The sequence below is a fragment of the Schistocerca americana genome, chromosome X (genome assembly GCF_021461395.2).
Source record: "Schistocerca americana isolate TAMUIC-IGC-003095 chromosome X, iqSchAmer2.1, whole genome shotgun sequence".
NCBI lineage: Eukaryota > Metazoa > Arthropoda > Insecta > Orthoptera > Acrididae > Schistocerca > Schistocerca americana.
Window position 1 is genome coordinate 923,894,695 of NC_060130.1, and position 16,117 is coordinate 923,910,811.

Below are 16,117 nucleotides of genomic sequence, written 5' to 3' on the forward strand. Positions count from 1 at the left end.
ATATAAGTCCTTTATAATAGGAAGTATATGCAGAGCACCTTCAGGGAACCTTAACCTCTTCATAAAAAAATTTGGATCTTTTGTCCCATCTCACAGGAGGAAAAAACAAAGAAAGAGTGGTTGCTGGTCATTTTAATGTGCATTTATGGAAAAGCTTTGTCAGTGAACAATTATTGCAATCAATCAGTGATACTGTCATTGAATTTACTTCCTACTGTGAACTTTTAAACTGGGATAAGTAAATGCTCTAAGACTGCTATTGATAATACGTCTGCAGACAAATCTAGGGAAAAAAGTAATATTGGTTTTAACCAATAGTAAAAGGACTATCTGATGCCATGTATCATCTTACGTTAAATGCTGAAACATTACAAGATATACAAACTACGAAATCTGAGTGCAGGAGATTAATAAACCAGTGAAAGATTGAGAATTTTAGGAGATTGCTCAAAGACATGAACTGGATAGATGTTTACAATACATCTGACCCAAATGGAAAACACAAAGCATTCATTAATAAAGTTAATTCATCACCTGAAAATTGCTTTCCCTCAAAGGTAACTCAATTCAAACAGAAATCTCAAAATAAACCACGAATTACACAAGGAATAAAGATATCATGTGGGACAAAAAGGACACTCCATCTACTATCCAGGAACAGCTCTGATGTTAGTATTGTAATGCATTACAAAGAATACTGCAAAAACAGTGACGCAAGTAATCCAGAAATCTAAGCAGCTTTATTATGAGAAAAAGATAATTACGTCAGGCAACAAAATAAAAACTATACGAGATATAGTAAAGAGAGAGAGAAGTGGAGCCAAAAAGGAAGAGTAACAGCTAGCTCTAAAAATAAACGAGACAGTGGTAACAAGTGCATATAGTGTTGCAAATCTCTTAAACAAGTACATTGTTTGTGATACTGACAGCTTGGGGTTATCAGGTTCAGTAAACAGTACAATGAAGTGTCTGAGACCAGTCTTTACAAATAACTTCAGTTACATGGAAATGACACTCACGTCTCCCACACATCCATCCTAAAATCCTGAAAATCAAAGTAGTCTAGCAGTTATGATAACATATCAACAAAGTGAATCAAAGAGTGCTCATATGAACTGAGTTCTATCTTAAGTTATTTGTGTAATCAATTTTTATCAGTGAAGCATTTACAGACTGGTTGAAATGTGCTGAAGTTAAGCCTCTTTACAAGAACAGGGATAAAGAGATACCGTCAAACTATTGACCAATTTCATTTTTGCCAGCTTTTTCAAAAATATTTGAAAAAGTTGTGTTCAAGTGCCCTCTTTAGTATCTATCTGCAAATAATGTATTGTCCAAGACACAATTTGGGTGCCTTCAGGGTTCCAATGTAGAGACAGTTATTTGCATGTAAAGTGAGAAAGTAATTAATTCATTAGATAACAAATTGACTTCCAACTGATTTGGAATTAATTACATGTGGTGTTCCTCAAGGTTCCACCTTGGGTACATGGCTTTTTCCTTGTGTATATTAATGACCTCTCGTGTATTACATTGTCAGATGCTTAGTTTATTTTGTTCATAGACAATACAAATATTGCCATAAATAGGAAGTCAAGTATAGGTTTAGAAATGGTCCCTAATCAAATTTTCACTGACATTAATAAATAGTTTAAAGCTAATTCACTGTCATTAAACTTTGAAAAGACACACTATATGCAGTTCAGAAACTGTAAGTGATTTCCTTCCAGCATGTGTGTAACAAATGAAGACATGCAGATCGAAGAGGTTGACAGTGTTAAATTTCTGGAGTTACAACTTAATAATCAACTCATTTGGGAAGGGCATACCACAGAATTACTGTAGCGCCTAAACAAGTCAGTATTTGCAATACGAATTATATCAGATATAGGAGACATTAAAAAAAGTGCATACTTTGCTTACTTTCATTCTACTGTGTCATATGGGATCATTTTCTAGGGTAACTGGTCAAACGGAGCAAAAGTTTTTAGAGTGCAAAAGTGTGTAATAACATTCAATTGTAGTGTAAATTCAAGAACATACTGTAGAAACCTGTTCAAAGGACTAGGTATTCTAACCATTGTTTCTCAGTATATTTATTCCTTAATGAAAGTTGTAAGTGATTTGTGTGTATTTCCAACAAATAGCTCAATATATAGTATCAATACTAGGAATATGAACAATCGACATTAAGACCTAAAAGACCTTGCTCCAACACATTTTCAATAAATCGCTAGCAAACATTAAAAACTTGATTTCAGATAAAGCACAGTTTAAACAGAGTATGAAAGATTTTTTGATATGCAACTCCTATGCTATAGATTAAATAACTTAACAGGGAGTGTTAGACCAGCTTAACTAAAAATGTCAGATTTCGTTTTTGACAGCACTTGTAACAACAGTCAAGATTAGATATTTTGAGTCTGATAAATTTATTAAAAGTGCATAACTATGTTTCATTCTGAAAGTGTATTAATTCTGTTAATATTAGCAATTTCAGTTCACTGTGATGTATTCACATATTTTGATTATCTTCTGACAAATGATCAGGGAAGTGAGCAGTATATTCGAATGTTCTACATTTCTTTTGTTATACTTTCTGACACGTTCCACACCTGCGAGAATCCTCTCATTTTTGGGTCAATGGAATGAAAACTGAATCTAATCAAATCCAATCGAATTTAATTTAATGTTGTCCATCTACTGGACTGCAATTTTTTGCTACTATCTTTATCACACTCTCAGTAAACGTGAATTGACATCAACTATTTATTGGCTAAATGCCTGCAGCAGATATCTTGAAAGAAAACTACACAATTTGAGCATATGAGGAATTTCATGGCACAACATTTGTTTTGCTCAAATACTTTGCATTTCTTAACTTTTTAAACACATTCAGAGACCACTACAGAGAAAACAAAGTGAAATTTACCAAAGTGTATCTCCATTTGCTGTAGTATCACTCCTAAAATAATTCTTCCCCTTTGCTGCAATTTACTTTCAGACAAATACAAAGTAAATGTCACAATTATTTCACTGGATGTTTTCCAGTTTCGTAGTATACTGAGAGTAATTTATGTTTTACCGGTTCCTATGGTGTAGAAAATTTTGCTAAGGAAATTCTGTTTTACATAAAAGCTTGACATTTAAAATTTCCTCTAAAAATGTTGACACAGCTAATAAATTTTTCTGGAATAGTGAGCTACAGTGGTTAGACAAATGCGTTTCATTTCACCCAACATGAAACAATTTGAAATTTGATTTGATTTAAAGATTTCATTATAAATAATGATTATTATTTAATATAAGAGCATTGCATTCACAGCTCAAGTCCATTCCAATAAAATCCTTCCGCATGTGCGACTGCAAAGTGTAATAAAACTACCAATGTTTTGGCTACTGTTCCATAAAAAGTAGGACCACTAACATTTTTAAAAAGGCATATGAATTACTAAGAGGCTTAAAGAAAGGTATTTAATTGTGTTAATAACTAAAATAACATTAACATAAACTGTGTGAAAGAAACCTATTTAAATAATTGTTGTAGTATTTGTATAAATATTATCCAATTTAGACACCATATAGAGCTACAAAACAAGATGAAGGAGTTTAGTGGGATGAAGTTGCGATCTAGTAGTGCTTGTAGTTAACTTTAATTCGTTAAGGGCTGGTGAAAGCCTGTGATATTTGCAGCCTGAATTCTCTATAAGAACTGTGTTCATGTAATCTATAACTGTTAGTTTTCATACACCAATGTGCTTATTACTGAATAGATCCAATAAACAGCAAAGTTTGTTGAACACTGGCCTCATTATGTATGGAAACCTTTACCATGAATAAAGCACTATAGAATAATTATAGCTTGTAACATCACACAAGGATGAAATGTTGTGAATGTGGAGAACCATCAGGTATATAATGGAATGATGACAACGAAAGTTTGTGTCAAACCTGGATTTCGCACTTATCGTGAGTGGTCACCTTACCATTAGGCTATCTGAGCATGACTCACGGCCACACCCAAACTTCCACATGTCTTCATCTGTGTGTCTTCTACAACCTACAGTCATACAGCTATTATATATATTTCCATAAAGAGGAGAAATTTTAATACAAAGTCACTTGCCAGTGTTGGCGGATAAATGCAATATTGCTGTACTTGTCTTGTATGATGCAATTTTCCAAACAGCCAACACCGGGCAGGTGACTATTACAATGTATCCCTATACAGAAATATACATAATGGATGTACAAGTATAGGTTGTAGACACATAGTTGATGATCTGGCTGTGAGTCATGCTTGGATAGCCTTATGGGAAATCCTGGTCTGAGTACTGGTCTAGCACAAATCTTCATTGCCATCATTCAATTATACAGCTGCTGGTTGTCCATATTTGCAGCTGTGAACGCATTTCATGTATTTCATAATGGCTGTAGTCACTGCACTGCCTATTCCTTGGGATATTCATGCATGCCCGAAGGAACACTGCATCATACTACTCAACAACACACACACTGCAATATCGTATTATACAAGGAAGACTTTTCCTTAAATCCGCTATATAAATTTTAACAAAGTTGCAGAGCTCAGCTAAAATGTTATGAAACACAGTTAACACTGTAGTGCAGCACACAGTTAATTCCACATCCCAAGAAATCTAAATTATTTCTGGAGCTTCTGACAAATCAGTGCCAAGAAAAACAGAAAAACAATGATATCGCTTGCACCCAGTGATCTGCTTAGCACGTACGCCAAATGGCTTCTGTCCCATAATTTATCTACGTAGTTTCACTCCAGTGGAGAACAAGCAGTGGTATCAAACGGCAGTATCCATGACTCAACTTCAAGACTTGCCATCATGTGGCTGTTTACCAGCTTCAGTGGAGGCTCGTAATATGTGCCTCTGTGGCCAGTCTACTTCCCTTTTAGTAAACAACATCTGTGATTTTTAGTTGGGTTGCCTGGCTGAGTGAGACGTCCAGAAATGGAGCAAATATAGCTGGCTTCATCCAAATGGACAATTCCCACAAAAATTCACGATTCTCAGTGCTTTTAGGCTTCTGACCTACAAAATCTTTAAGTGTAGCTGCCAAAATAACATCGCATTGAATGAAGTAACCCTAAAATTCACTCCATATTGGAAACAGAGGACAGTATGTCATTTGCAGTATATTTAGGTTAAAATGTGAATGGATCAAAATTTCCACACATACAAATTTGTTTGATAAAAACTGAAAGAGAACAATTTACCATCTCCCACATCTTCATTTGCAGGTGACAGCAAGCTACTGCAAGACATAGGAAAGACGTGACATAGGTGGTGTGGAGGGGGAGGAGAGAGGGGGCAATATAGTAGGAGGCAGGATTTGTCCTGCAACAGAAGTGCCAGAGCAGAGGTAAGAACAGAGAAAATGTGTAAAAACCTAATACTAAAAATACTTTGCTATATTTTGCCTCAGAATATCATGTAATGGACAAATATATTTACGATGAGTACGCTGATACAACTCTGTGTTTGTACCATGTTTTCCATTATACGTCATTTTTAGAGCTGAAATGAGGACATAACGTAACTCTCAGGAAACATTTGATGTTACTGATAGAATCTTGTGCCAGGTCTTGTTACAAACTCAACACGCTGGATTTTTGCTCCACGTAATGTACACTATCGTTTCAAATTTACAACAGTTATTACTTTCATAAACTTCCATAAACTGCTGCTACATTTTTTTATCTAAGGAAATTGTTACCCATTTCGTTATTTCAATGTTGTAACTGTGATTCTTAAAACCTGTGTGTTACAATACTATTAAAATAAGGGTCCATTATACATGTAGAAACTGTCTCAGCACATACCTGTTTGAGTCTCATACGTTCCTTTTCCAACCCATATGTAATATCATCACCCTGAGCTGTATCATGTTCATGTTTTCTCTTTTCTTCATCTAGTTCTTGAACTACCTGTAACATCATTACATAAAACATAAATAGAAGCTTTATTAAAAATGTTTAAATAAAATTGATTTAGCTTATGCAGTAATGTAAAATCCAGCATTTACTTTTAAACAGCCACCTTGGCCGGTGATTTTTTGAATAATATTATTATGTACCAGTAGAAAATTTAGCTGGTGTTTCATATTATACAGTTAGTTTCATTGCGCATACTCTTCTTTCCTAGGTCTTGATAACTTACTTCTTATATATTCATTGCATTGTGTAGAAATCTACAAAAACTATCTAAGAAATAAAATTAAAATGAGAAGCATTACAATCTAGAAAGCAGAGATAATATTATGGGTCATCTAGCATGCAGTAGACAGAAACGTATTTAGATACAAACACCACACAATTTATCAGCAAATATTATTATTATCATTATTATTATTATTTCTTTCTTGTCTCAGACGTTATGTCTGGTTACAAATGGAAGGTGATGCAGACCTTGATCAAGCGCGACTTTCTTTTAACTGTACGGTATATGTTATATTGCATTTAGGAACTTTCGGGTAATTGAACAAGTGTCAATAATTTCAGATTTCTGTAGTTGTATGTATAAGTTTGGATGTAGCTGTATTGCATTGATGTACTGGTGGATATTGTGTGGTATGACTCCTGTAGTTGATAGTATAATTGGTATAATGTCAACTTTATCCTGATGCCACATGTCCTTGACTTCCTCAGTCAGTTGGATGTATTTTTCAATTTTTTCCTCCTGTTTTCTTTTGTATATTTGTTGTATTGGGTATGGATATTTTGATTAGTTGTGCTAATTTCTTCTTTTTATTGGTGAGTATGATGTCAGGTTTGTTATGTGGTGGTGTTTTATCTGTTGTAATGGTTCTGTTCCAGTATAATTTGTATTCATCGTTCTCCAGTACATTTTGTGGTGCATACTTGTATGTGGGAACATGTTGTTTTATAAGTTTATGTTGTAAGGCAAGCTGTTGATGTATTATTTTTGCTACATTGTCATGTCTTCTGGGATATTCTGTATTTGCTAGTATTGTACATCCACTTGTGATGTGATCTACTGTTTCTATTTGTTGTTTGCAAAGTCTGCATTTATCTGTTGTGGTATTGGGATCTTTAATAATATGCTTGCTGTAATATCTGGTGTTTATTGTTTGATACTGTATTGCAATCATGAATCCTTCCGTCTCACTGTATATATTGCCATTTCTTAGCCATGTGTTGGATGCGTCTTTATCGATGTGTGGCTGTGTTAGATGAAACGGGTGCTTGCCATGTAGTGTTTTCTTTTTCCAATTTACTTTCTTCGTATCTGTTGATGCTATGTGATCTAAAGGGTTGTAGAAGTGGTTATGAAAATGCAGTGGTGTAGCCGATGTATTTATATGAGTGATTGCTTTGTGTATTTTGCTAGTTTCTGCTCGTTCTATAAAGAATTTTCGTAAATTGTCTACCTGTCCATAATGTAGGTTTTTTATGTCGATATCCCCTTCCTCCTTCCTTTCTGCTTAATGTGAATCTTTCAGTTGCTGAATGTATGTGATGTACTTTATATTTGTGGCATTGTGATCGTGTAAGTGTATTGAGTGCTTCTAGGTCTGTGTTATTCCATTTCACTACTCCAAATCAGTAGGTCAATATTGGTATAGCGTAAGTATTTATAGCTTTTGTCTTGTTTCTTGCTGTCAATTCTGTTTTCAGTATTTTTGTTAGTCTTTGTCTATATTTTTCTTTTAGTTCTTCTTTAATATTTGTATTATCTCTTCCTATTTTTTGTCTGTATCCTAGATATTTATAGGCATCTGTTTTTTCCATCGCTTCTATGCAGTCGCTGTGGTTATCCAATACGTAATCTTCTTGTTTAGTGTGTTTTCCCTTGACTATGCTATTTTTCTTACATTTGTCTGTTCCAAAAGCCATATTTATATCATTGCTGAATACTTCTGTTATCTTTAGTAATTGGTTGAGTTGTTGATTTGTTGCTGCCAGTAGTTTTAGATCATCCATGTATAGCAGATGTGTGATTTTGTGTGGGTATGTTCCAGTAATATTGTATCCATAATTTGTATTATTTAGCATGTTGGATAGTGGGTTCAGAGCAAGGCAGAACCAGGAAGGACTTAATGAGTCTCCTTTGTATATTCCACACTTAATTTGTATTGGCTGTGATGTGATATTATTTGAATTTGTTTGGGTATTAAGTGTGGTTTTCCAATTTTTCATTACTATGTTTAGGAACTGTATCAATTTAGGATCTACTTTGTATATTTCCAATATTTGTAGTAACCATGAGTGGGGTACACTATCAAAAGTTTTTTGGTAATCAATGTATGTGTAGTGTACCGACCTTTGTTTAGTTTTAGCTTGATATGTCACCTCTGCATCTATTATCAGTTGCTCTTTACATCCTCGTGCTCCTTTGCAACAGACTTTTTGTTCTACATTTATAATTTTGTTCTGTGTTGTATGTGTCATTAATTTCTGTGTAATGACTGAAGTTAATATTTTGTATATTGTTGGTAGGCATGTTATGGGGTGATATTTAGCTGGGTTTGCTGTGTCTGCTTGATCTTCAGGTTTCAGATAAGTTATTCCATGTGTAAGTGTATCAGGGAATGTGCATGGGTCTGCAATGTAACTGTTAAATAATTTAGTTAGATGTGTTGAGGTGAACTTCTTTAGCCAGAAATTTGCTATTTTATCTTTTCCAGGGGCTTTCCAATTGTGAGTAGAATTAATTGCTTGGGCGACTTCATGTTGCAAAATTATCACTTCAGGCATTTGTGGTATCATCTTGTATGTGTCTGTTTCTGTTTGTATACACCGTGCATGCCTGTTATGTTGTACTGGGTTTGACCATATGCTGCTCCAGAAGTGTTCCATGTCTGTTATGTTTGGTGGATTGTCTATTTTAATGTGTGTGTTATCTATTGTCTGGTAAAATTTCTTTTGGTTTGTGTTGAATGTTTGGTTTTGTTTCCTTCTATTTTCACTTTTTTTGTATCTTCTAAGTCGTATGGCCAATGCTTGTAATTTCTGCTTCTTTTCATCTAATTGCTCTATCACTTCTTGTTGTGAGATTTTACCTAACCTTTTTTTCTGACATTTCATTTCTTATAAATTGCGTTAGCTGTCCGATGTCTTTTCTCAGTTTTTCTATTCTGATCTGTAGCCTGTGTTGTCATGCTGGTTTTGTGGGTTTCTTCTGTGTGTTGGTTGGTTTTGATCTCTGCATAGTGTGTATATTTAGTGTAGTGAGTGCTCCTATATAAACCAGTAGTTGTAACTCTTCCATAGTTGTGTTTTCATTTATTTTGTTGTGTATGATTGTGTTGATAGTTTTTATTGTTGTTTCGACTTGTGGGTTATTTGGCGGTCTATGCAAGAATGGTCTAATGTCTGTATTTGTGTCTTTGTATTCTATGTATGTCAGCTGAAATTTTTCTTCTATATCTAACATGTGTGTCACTTCGTGTTCTATTTGTGCTTGTTCTGGTGGCTGTCTTAAGATTTCGTTTTCCTCTGACTGTTTAATTGATGCGTGTTGTTCTTTGTTTGTTTGCTCCGGGATGTTTGAGTCCATTACTGTATTTTCTTCTTCTTCTGATTGCACATTATTTTGTTCCTGTACTTGCTGTTTGATGTTTTCTAATTCTGACTGGGGTATCCTGCTATTTTTGATTATTACACGGATCTGATCAGCTAGTCGTTGTTCTGTTAAAAATTTTAATTCTGGGTATCTGGTAATAAATGTTGTGCATACTTGTGATATGTATCCAGTTGTGTTGGTTCCTAGGTTTGTTGCTTGGTAATAACAGAACGTGAGGTGTCGATTAACTTCATCTGACCATCTCATCCTCTGTCTTTGTTTTCCTTCTAGGGTGGTTGCAGGAAGCATATCCTGCAAAACACCTCTATTTGAATTTGAATCATTTTCCAGTTGGCTAGCAGTGTCGTTACCATTGTGGGTGGGCATAGGGTTCAAGCGTCGTCCCCGACCATGACGGCGCTTGTCCGAGGCTTCTTTAGTTCTGTCCTGAACCAACTAATCACACTAAAAGGGGGGTTAGCCCTATTAATGGTTTGTTCTTTTCGTCGCCTTTTACGACTGGCAGAACACACCGGAGGCCTATTCTTTTCCCGGGCCTCCACGGGAATTATTATTATTATTATAAATTACTATTCTTTCAAGAAATCTAAGCTGTCTGCTGGTCTGTTCCACCAAACAAACATTGAAACACAACTTCATTTAGCACAGGTTTCAATTGATAATCAATTTTCTCAATCCTGTTGTCTTCCTTGCTATTCAGAAGCCCTACCGATTTTTTCTGGTGTCAAATTTGTTCATCAATGTATAACAGTTAATGTCATCTTCAGTGTTTTGTTTCATATCTTATCTCTATCTGTGTGAACAGATTTTTTTTTTTATCTCGGCTGTCCTATATGGCTCTCATTCTTCTTGGTCCTTACTCATGTTCAGACTCCGCAAACAAATGTTTTCCTTCACATTAAAAAAAAATTGGTTCAGCTTTTATTTTTTTCCCTTCAAGTTATGGCAAACAGTTCCACAGATAGTTTGGAGTATTTGGTTCTAACCTTTAATCCATGAACAGCTATAACAGACACTACACCCCAAATAACGAAAACAAGAAATACACGTATGTATTTTTCATATAACATTACTTTTCCTTAATTTTTTCATATTCAAAAATTAAAGTTTTTGCAAATATCGTAATCTTGGGCCTGGGATTTACAATGCACTGGTGTGCAAAATTAAGGAGGAATAGAGCTTTCACATGATGTGTCACTGTCAGGTAACACAGCTTGATGGAACTTGGGCCATTGGCTTACATTATACATGTATCAGCACATCTTAACTCCAATATATAGTAAAAATAATAGGCAAGCCATGGCTGGGGCACTTTGTGTTACACTTCTGACATTTCTGCTCCCTTGTGTTATATTCGTCCATCATACATCAATGCAGTCCATGCTATAATCTTCTAACACAAAAGCTGCAAAATTGTGCAGATAGTATTTCATCTTATAACAAAAAATCTAACAATATTTAAATTAAATTCATAGCCAAATGTTTCATTAGGCCTATATAGACTGAGAGATTTTAATTGTATGAAATACTAAGCAGAAGGTGAAGAGAGAATCATTCACCTTGCGATGCCTCTCCTCTGCTTCTTTCAAAATACGACCAAGTTTTATCTGAGCTCGACGATGTTGTAAAATCAAGTTGTCTAATGTTGCCATTTGCTGGTTTGCAATGGCCCGAATTTCTGCCTCATCAACTCTAGGTTCTGCTGCTGCAAAGCTATCTCGCTGTAGAGCTGCTACTGGATCATTAGCAGGCATCACTCTGTATCGCCCCTGATTTAACAGCTGCTTCAATTTCTCAGACTGAAACAAAATTACAAACATGCATAAAAAAAACTATCACCCCATCTTTAAGAAACTACTATATTCAGCTGACTTACTGTAAGTAAAGACATGTGCAAATTCCTGAACAGCAACTAATAGCTTTAAATGGAGTTAATGAATCTGATCACATGAGAGTAATCTTATCCGAAACGTGCACAGTGCAGTTCCAATGTGCTAACATTAACTCTTTGCATTGTTTAAGTATGCTGCTGACTAAAAAGTAAAAATTTTAAGAAGTTTTTCTATTTATTTGTTTTATTTAACAATAAGTGATATACTAACTGGATAACAAAACTGACCAGTATTCACAGTAAATAGATACCACCCTTGCAAGTAAAGAATCAGTTGCTTTAAACTACTTAACTGTACCTGCCATTTACCATATCCCCCTGTCAATGCATATTATTGGCTGATCAATGAGGCACATGTAATGAAGATACAACTGGATCTGAAGTATGACTGAGTCCCCCCCCCCCCCCCAGCCATTAACACAAGCACCCCCATTGTTTTTTAACAAACTGTGCTACTACCAAATGAAATTCAGCCGGAGAAATTGAGAAATACAACTAAACAAACAGAACAGCATTTGCAATATTTAGTTTGCAAACTACTGATGGTGTTAATATTGATTACAAAATAGTGTGGTACCAGTAACCAAATTACAAAATTTACTATGAAGACTAAAAATATGTAAACAAGCAATACCCACAGTCTGAGAGGCAAAACGAAGAAGAAGAAGAAGAAGAAGAAGGAAGACGAAAGATTACACAGTTGCTTAGTCCTACAGAGCATCAATCCAATGTAAAATTATTTAAACATTGTGATCGTCAACTTTTGTAAAGCCAGGGCAAATGAAAAGTTATTCCAGTAACTACAATCAATAAGTACAGGGTTTCAGTCCATGACATTTTAAAAGCATTTGTGTGTAAAAATAAATTTAACAAACTCTTACAAAATTTCATAGTATTAATGAAACCCCAATAGTAAAGAATTAAAGAAGTCCTAAGTAATGCCCCACTGCTTATAACAGCCACTACAAAGGTATTTTGGTTTTGTAATTTTATTTTTATTAATATGTACAGATATTTCAAACACACTGAGTACTTAACTGGATTGAACTTGCTGTTATAACAATGAGAGTCTCAAGGATCTGATCGAAAAACTTGAGAGTAAATAGAAAATACAGCTGTAAGTAAGGACACATTTTTAAACTTCCAGAAGTCTTGAAAACAAAAGTATAGCCCGAGTTTTGAAATTCGGCCTAACACTGCCTGAAGAAAAGTCCAGCACGCAGCAGAAACCATTAACCACATATCAAATTAATATTATTACTTTGTAACCACAGTCATACATGACTTATCACATATTCTGATTTATGGAACTAAAGAGACTTTTGCACCAACTCATTCCTCTTGTTACGAAAGTGTCAAAGTCATTAGACATTTTGAGTTTTGGAAAAGAAATCTGTAAAGAACAGGCAAAACTTTTATCAACTACTACAATTATAATGTCACACGAGAGATTTATATCTGCTACAGTTAAATTTAAGAACTTCACAACAGAAACAGAGGAAAGCATGAGATGATCCATTTATGGTGAGGTCATTACAGATAGAGCATAAGCTCTAACTGGGGAATGACTAGGATGGAAGTTACCTATATACTTCTCAAAATAATCATTACAGCATTTGCCTTAAGCCATCTTAGCAACTCCCAGAAAACCTAAATCTGGATGGCAATTAGAACTGTTGTCCTCCTGCATGAGAATCCAGTCCAGTGTCTTACGACTGCTCCACCTTGCTTTGTATTTCATTTTAAGAAGCTAAAACATAAATCACTCCTCCAGTGCATCAGAACACAAGAATGAATTTGGAGAAATTGGTGGCACCAAAAAAATGGAAATCTTAAAAGGACTGAAAATTACTCAGATCATGTGAAACCATAAATTCACATAAAATGTAGAATGTCAAAACAGATCAATGTGAAATGGCAACTGCCTGTTGTACACATGTATAGTTTCGAAATAAAGAAATTTGTTTTTAGAAGCCCAAGAAGCTAAGTAAAATGTGTATTATACTGAAAATTATGAATCATACCTTTACAATGCACACATTTTATCAGAAATAATCATTCCCAAACAAAATTTTGTAATCTTTACTTCACAAGAAGATGATGACGTAAATGGGTGTTGAATTGTATGGGAGAGTAACCAAACAGGATACTGGTACATTATTTTTAAAAGTGTAGCTACAACAAGAATCCAACTTGTACACATTACAAACCCATTGTTAACCTGTGAACTACACTCATCTACACCTACATGCATATTTCACAAGCCACCATATGGTGTATAGCAGAGGGTACCATGTACCACTACTATTCCACTTTCCTAACACAATCAAAAATGGAGCGAGGAAAAAACAACTATCTACATGCCTCTGTAAAAGTCCTAATTTCACTTATCTTGTCTTCACAGGCCTTACACGAAAAGTATGTAGACTCATTCTGCAGTCAGCTGCAATTACTTGTCCTCTAAATTTTCTTAATAGTGTTTCACAGAAAGAATGTTCTCTCCGCTCCAGGGATTCCCATTTGAATTCACGAAGTATCTCCAAAACACTCGTGTGTAGAGCTAATCTACTGGTAACGCAGTAACACACCTAGTAGCACGCTTCAGATTTGTTTCACCATCTTCCTTGAATCTGACCTGGTGGGGATCCCAAACACTCACGCAATACTCAGAAATGGGTCATAAAATTTGGTTCCTCTCTTTGTAACTAAGCATAGTACAATGATTATACTGACCAATTATTTCATATCTACACAGTTATGCTAGAGACTGCACAAACATTAGCCACAACTTAAAAATTAAGTCACATACACAATGGCACAAATTGTTCATATTTCTTAACTTTTAAACAAAGAATGGTACGTAGAGTGTCTGTAATCCTGTTGACTGTATGGAATATGGTTTACAAGAAAACAGAAAAAAAGCAATAAATTTTTACTGGCCAAAATCTTTTGGTATGCACATTGACAGTGAATGTTTAAGTCAACAGACTGAACATGAAACCTTACTATTTATCATTTAAAGTTATATAACAAAATTAATAGTTATGTTGTGCATTGATCAAATACCCAAAACTTCTTAAACACTTCAAAACAGCAGATAACTGCAATGTATGGTTTAGAGAGAAGTGACACGTAACATTTTGCAGTGGATACTCATTGAAAACTATTTTATATGTTAATAAGCTACCAACATATAAAGTGTCCAGTAATGTCAAATCAATACATGTCAGCATACAGCATGTTTTATCAGTCATGGACTTCACTTGAATAGTAAAGGAAAATGCATGTTTGGAAAGTTGATAAGTGAAGCAACTGAAAGTAAGCTCCTACAAACAGTCAGGCAACTGGAGTGGTACGAACAATGTGTAAAACCCATTACTGAATCATCAGCAGCAGCCATTTCAACAGAAAACAACAGCAGTGGACCAGCCAGAACTGCAGATACAGTCACATCAACAGCCCCTTGTTCATTGCACCAAAAGCACGTATGTGAGTAACTGTAGTGAAGATTTTTTTATGGACTATCATACCCCAGTGCAACCAAAACTGTAAATACCAAAGCATTACACTCTCTACCTATCATTGCTGACAATAGAGCTTTAATTATGCATCTAAATGTGCAATCAATCAGAAACAATATAGATGTATTCCTAAACTCAAACCCATGCCATGATTTTTTGTGTAAACAAACACATGCTGAGACTGCTCTGTATATTGCAGAAGGATTTCAATTAACTAGTGTGTACTGTAGACGCAAAAGTAGACATGGAGGAGTTGCTATTTTTGTAAACAAAAACTTTAACACTGACTTTGTAACACAAAAAGTTGATCAATTTTTGCACGGAATAACTTTTTGAAACTGTTGCATTATTATTTTATAAACCAAAGTTAGTGCTTCTCTCTATTTATCACATCCCGACCTCCAATATGAATCTGTTTATTGATCAAATTGAGACTATAATGCTAGTAAAATACAGGCACCACACGATAACATACATTGGTGATGTAAATATTGACATCACACATAACACACCAACTGTCACCCACTTTCAAAACCTGCTAAGATACAACAACTTTTACTGCGTGAATGACAAGCCAACCTGATTAGATGCATGTCTGGATAACAATCTCCAATTTGATGAAAGTTGAATATCAGTATGGAGTATATTATTATCTGACCACCACAGTCTATGGCTGATGGTCAACTGTGAAAACTATCCTCCTAAACAACCCACTCACATTAAGAAGATGAAATTGTTATAAAGCTGTTCCATAGATACAGCAAAAATTATCATGTGGGATTGAGTATATACTTGTGACAAGAACACCACTTTTAATTAATTTATTTATTAATATACAAACAAGCTTAGTTCAAAGCTGTTGCCCACAAGTAATTACAAAGGTGAAAACAAATGGTGCATAAAACAAAAAAGGCAGAACAACTGGCTTACAACTGAATTATGTAACTTGAGAAACGCTGTAACTGTCCTACATAAAATGGCTAAAACTGGTAACCTAGAGTTGTAGGATAGGTACAAAGAAATACAGACAGCAAAGCAGAGAGCTAATGGTGCTTTTATTGAAAATTCCAGGAACAAAGTAAAACTACCTGGAATATAATAAAATAGCATGGAAACACAAAAAC

At 34.8% G+C, this 16,117-nt stretch overlaps 1 protein-coding gene across 14 annotated transcripts in view; it reads right to left on the reverse strand.

The window, feature by feature from the left end:
* Positions 1-16,117, reverse strand: part of LOC124554703 (CTTNBP2 N-terminal-like protein) — a 222,296-nt gene that overhangs the window by 142,520 nt on the left and 63,659 nt on the right. For all 14 annotated transcript variants that reach the window (XM_047128326.1, XM_047128327.1, XM_047128336.1 and 11 more), the window contains 2 exons: positions 11,141-11,380; positions 5,858-5,962 (listed from right to left, as the gene is read on the reverse strand). In XM_047128326.1, coding sequence (XP_046984282.1) covers positions 5,858-5,962; positions 11,141-11,380 — 345 coding nt within the window. The remainder of the gene's footprint in view (positions 1-5,857; positions 5,963-11,140; positions 11,381-16,117) is intronic.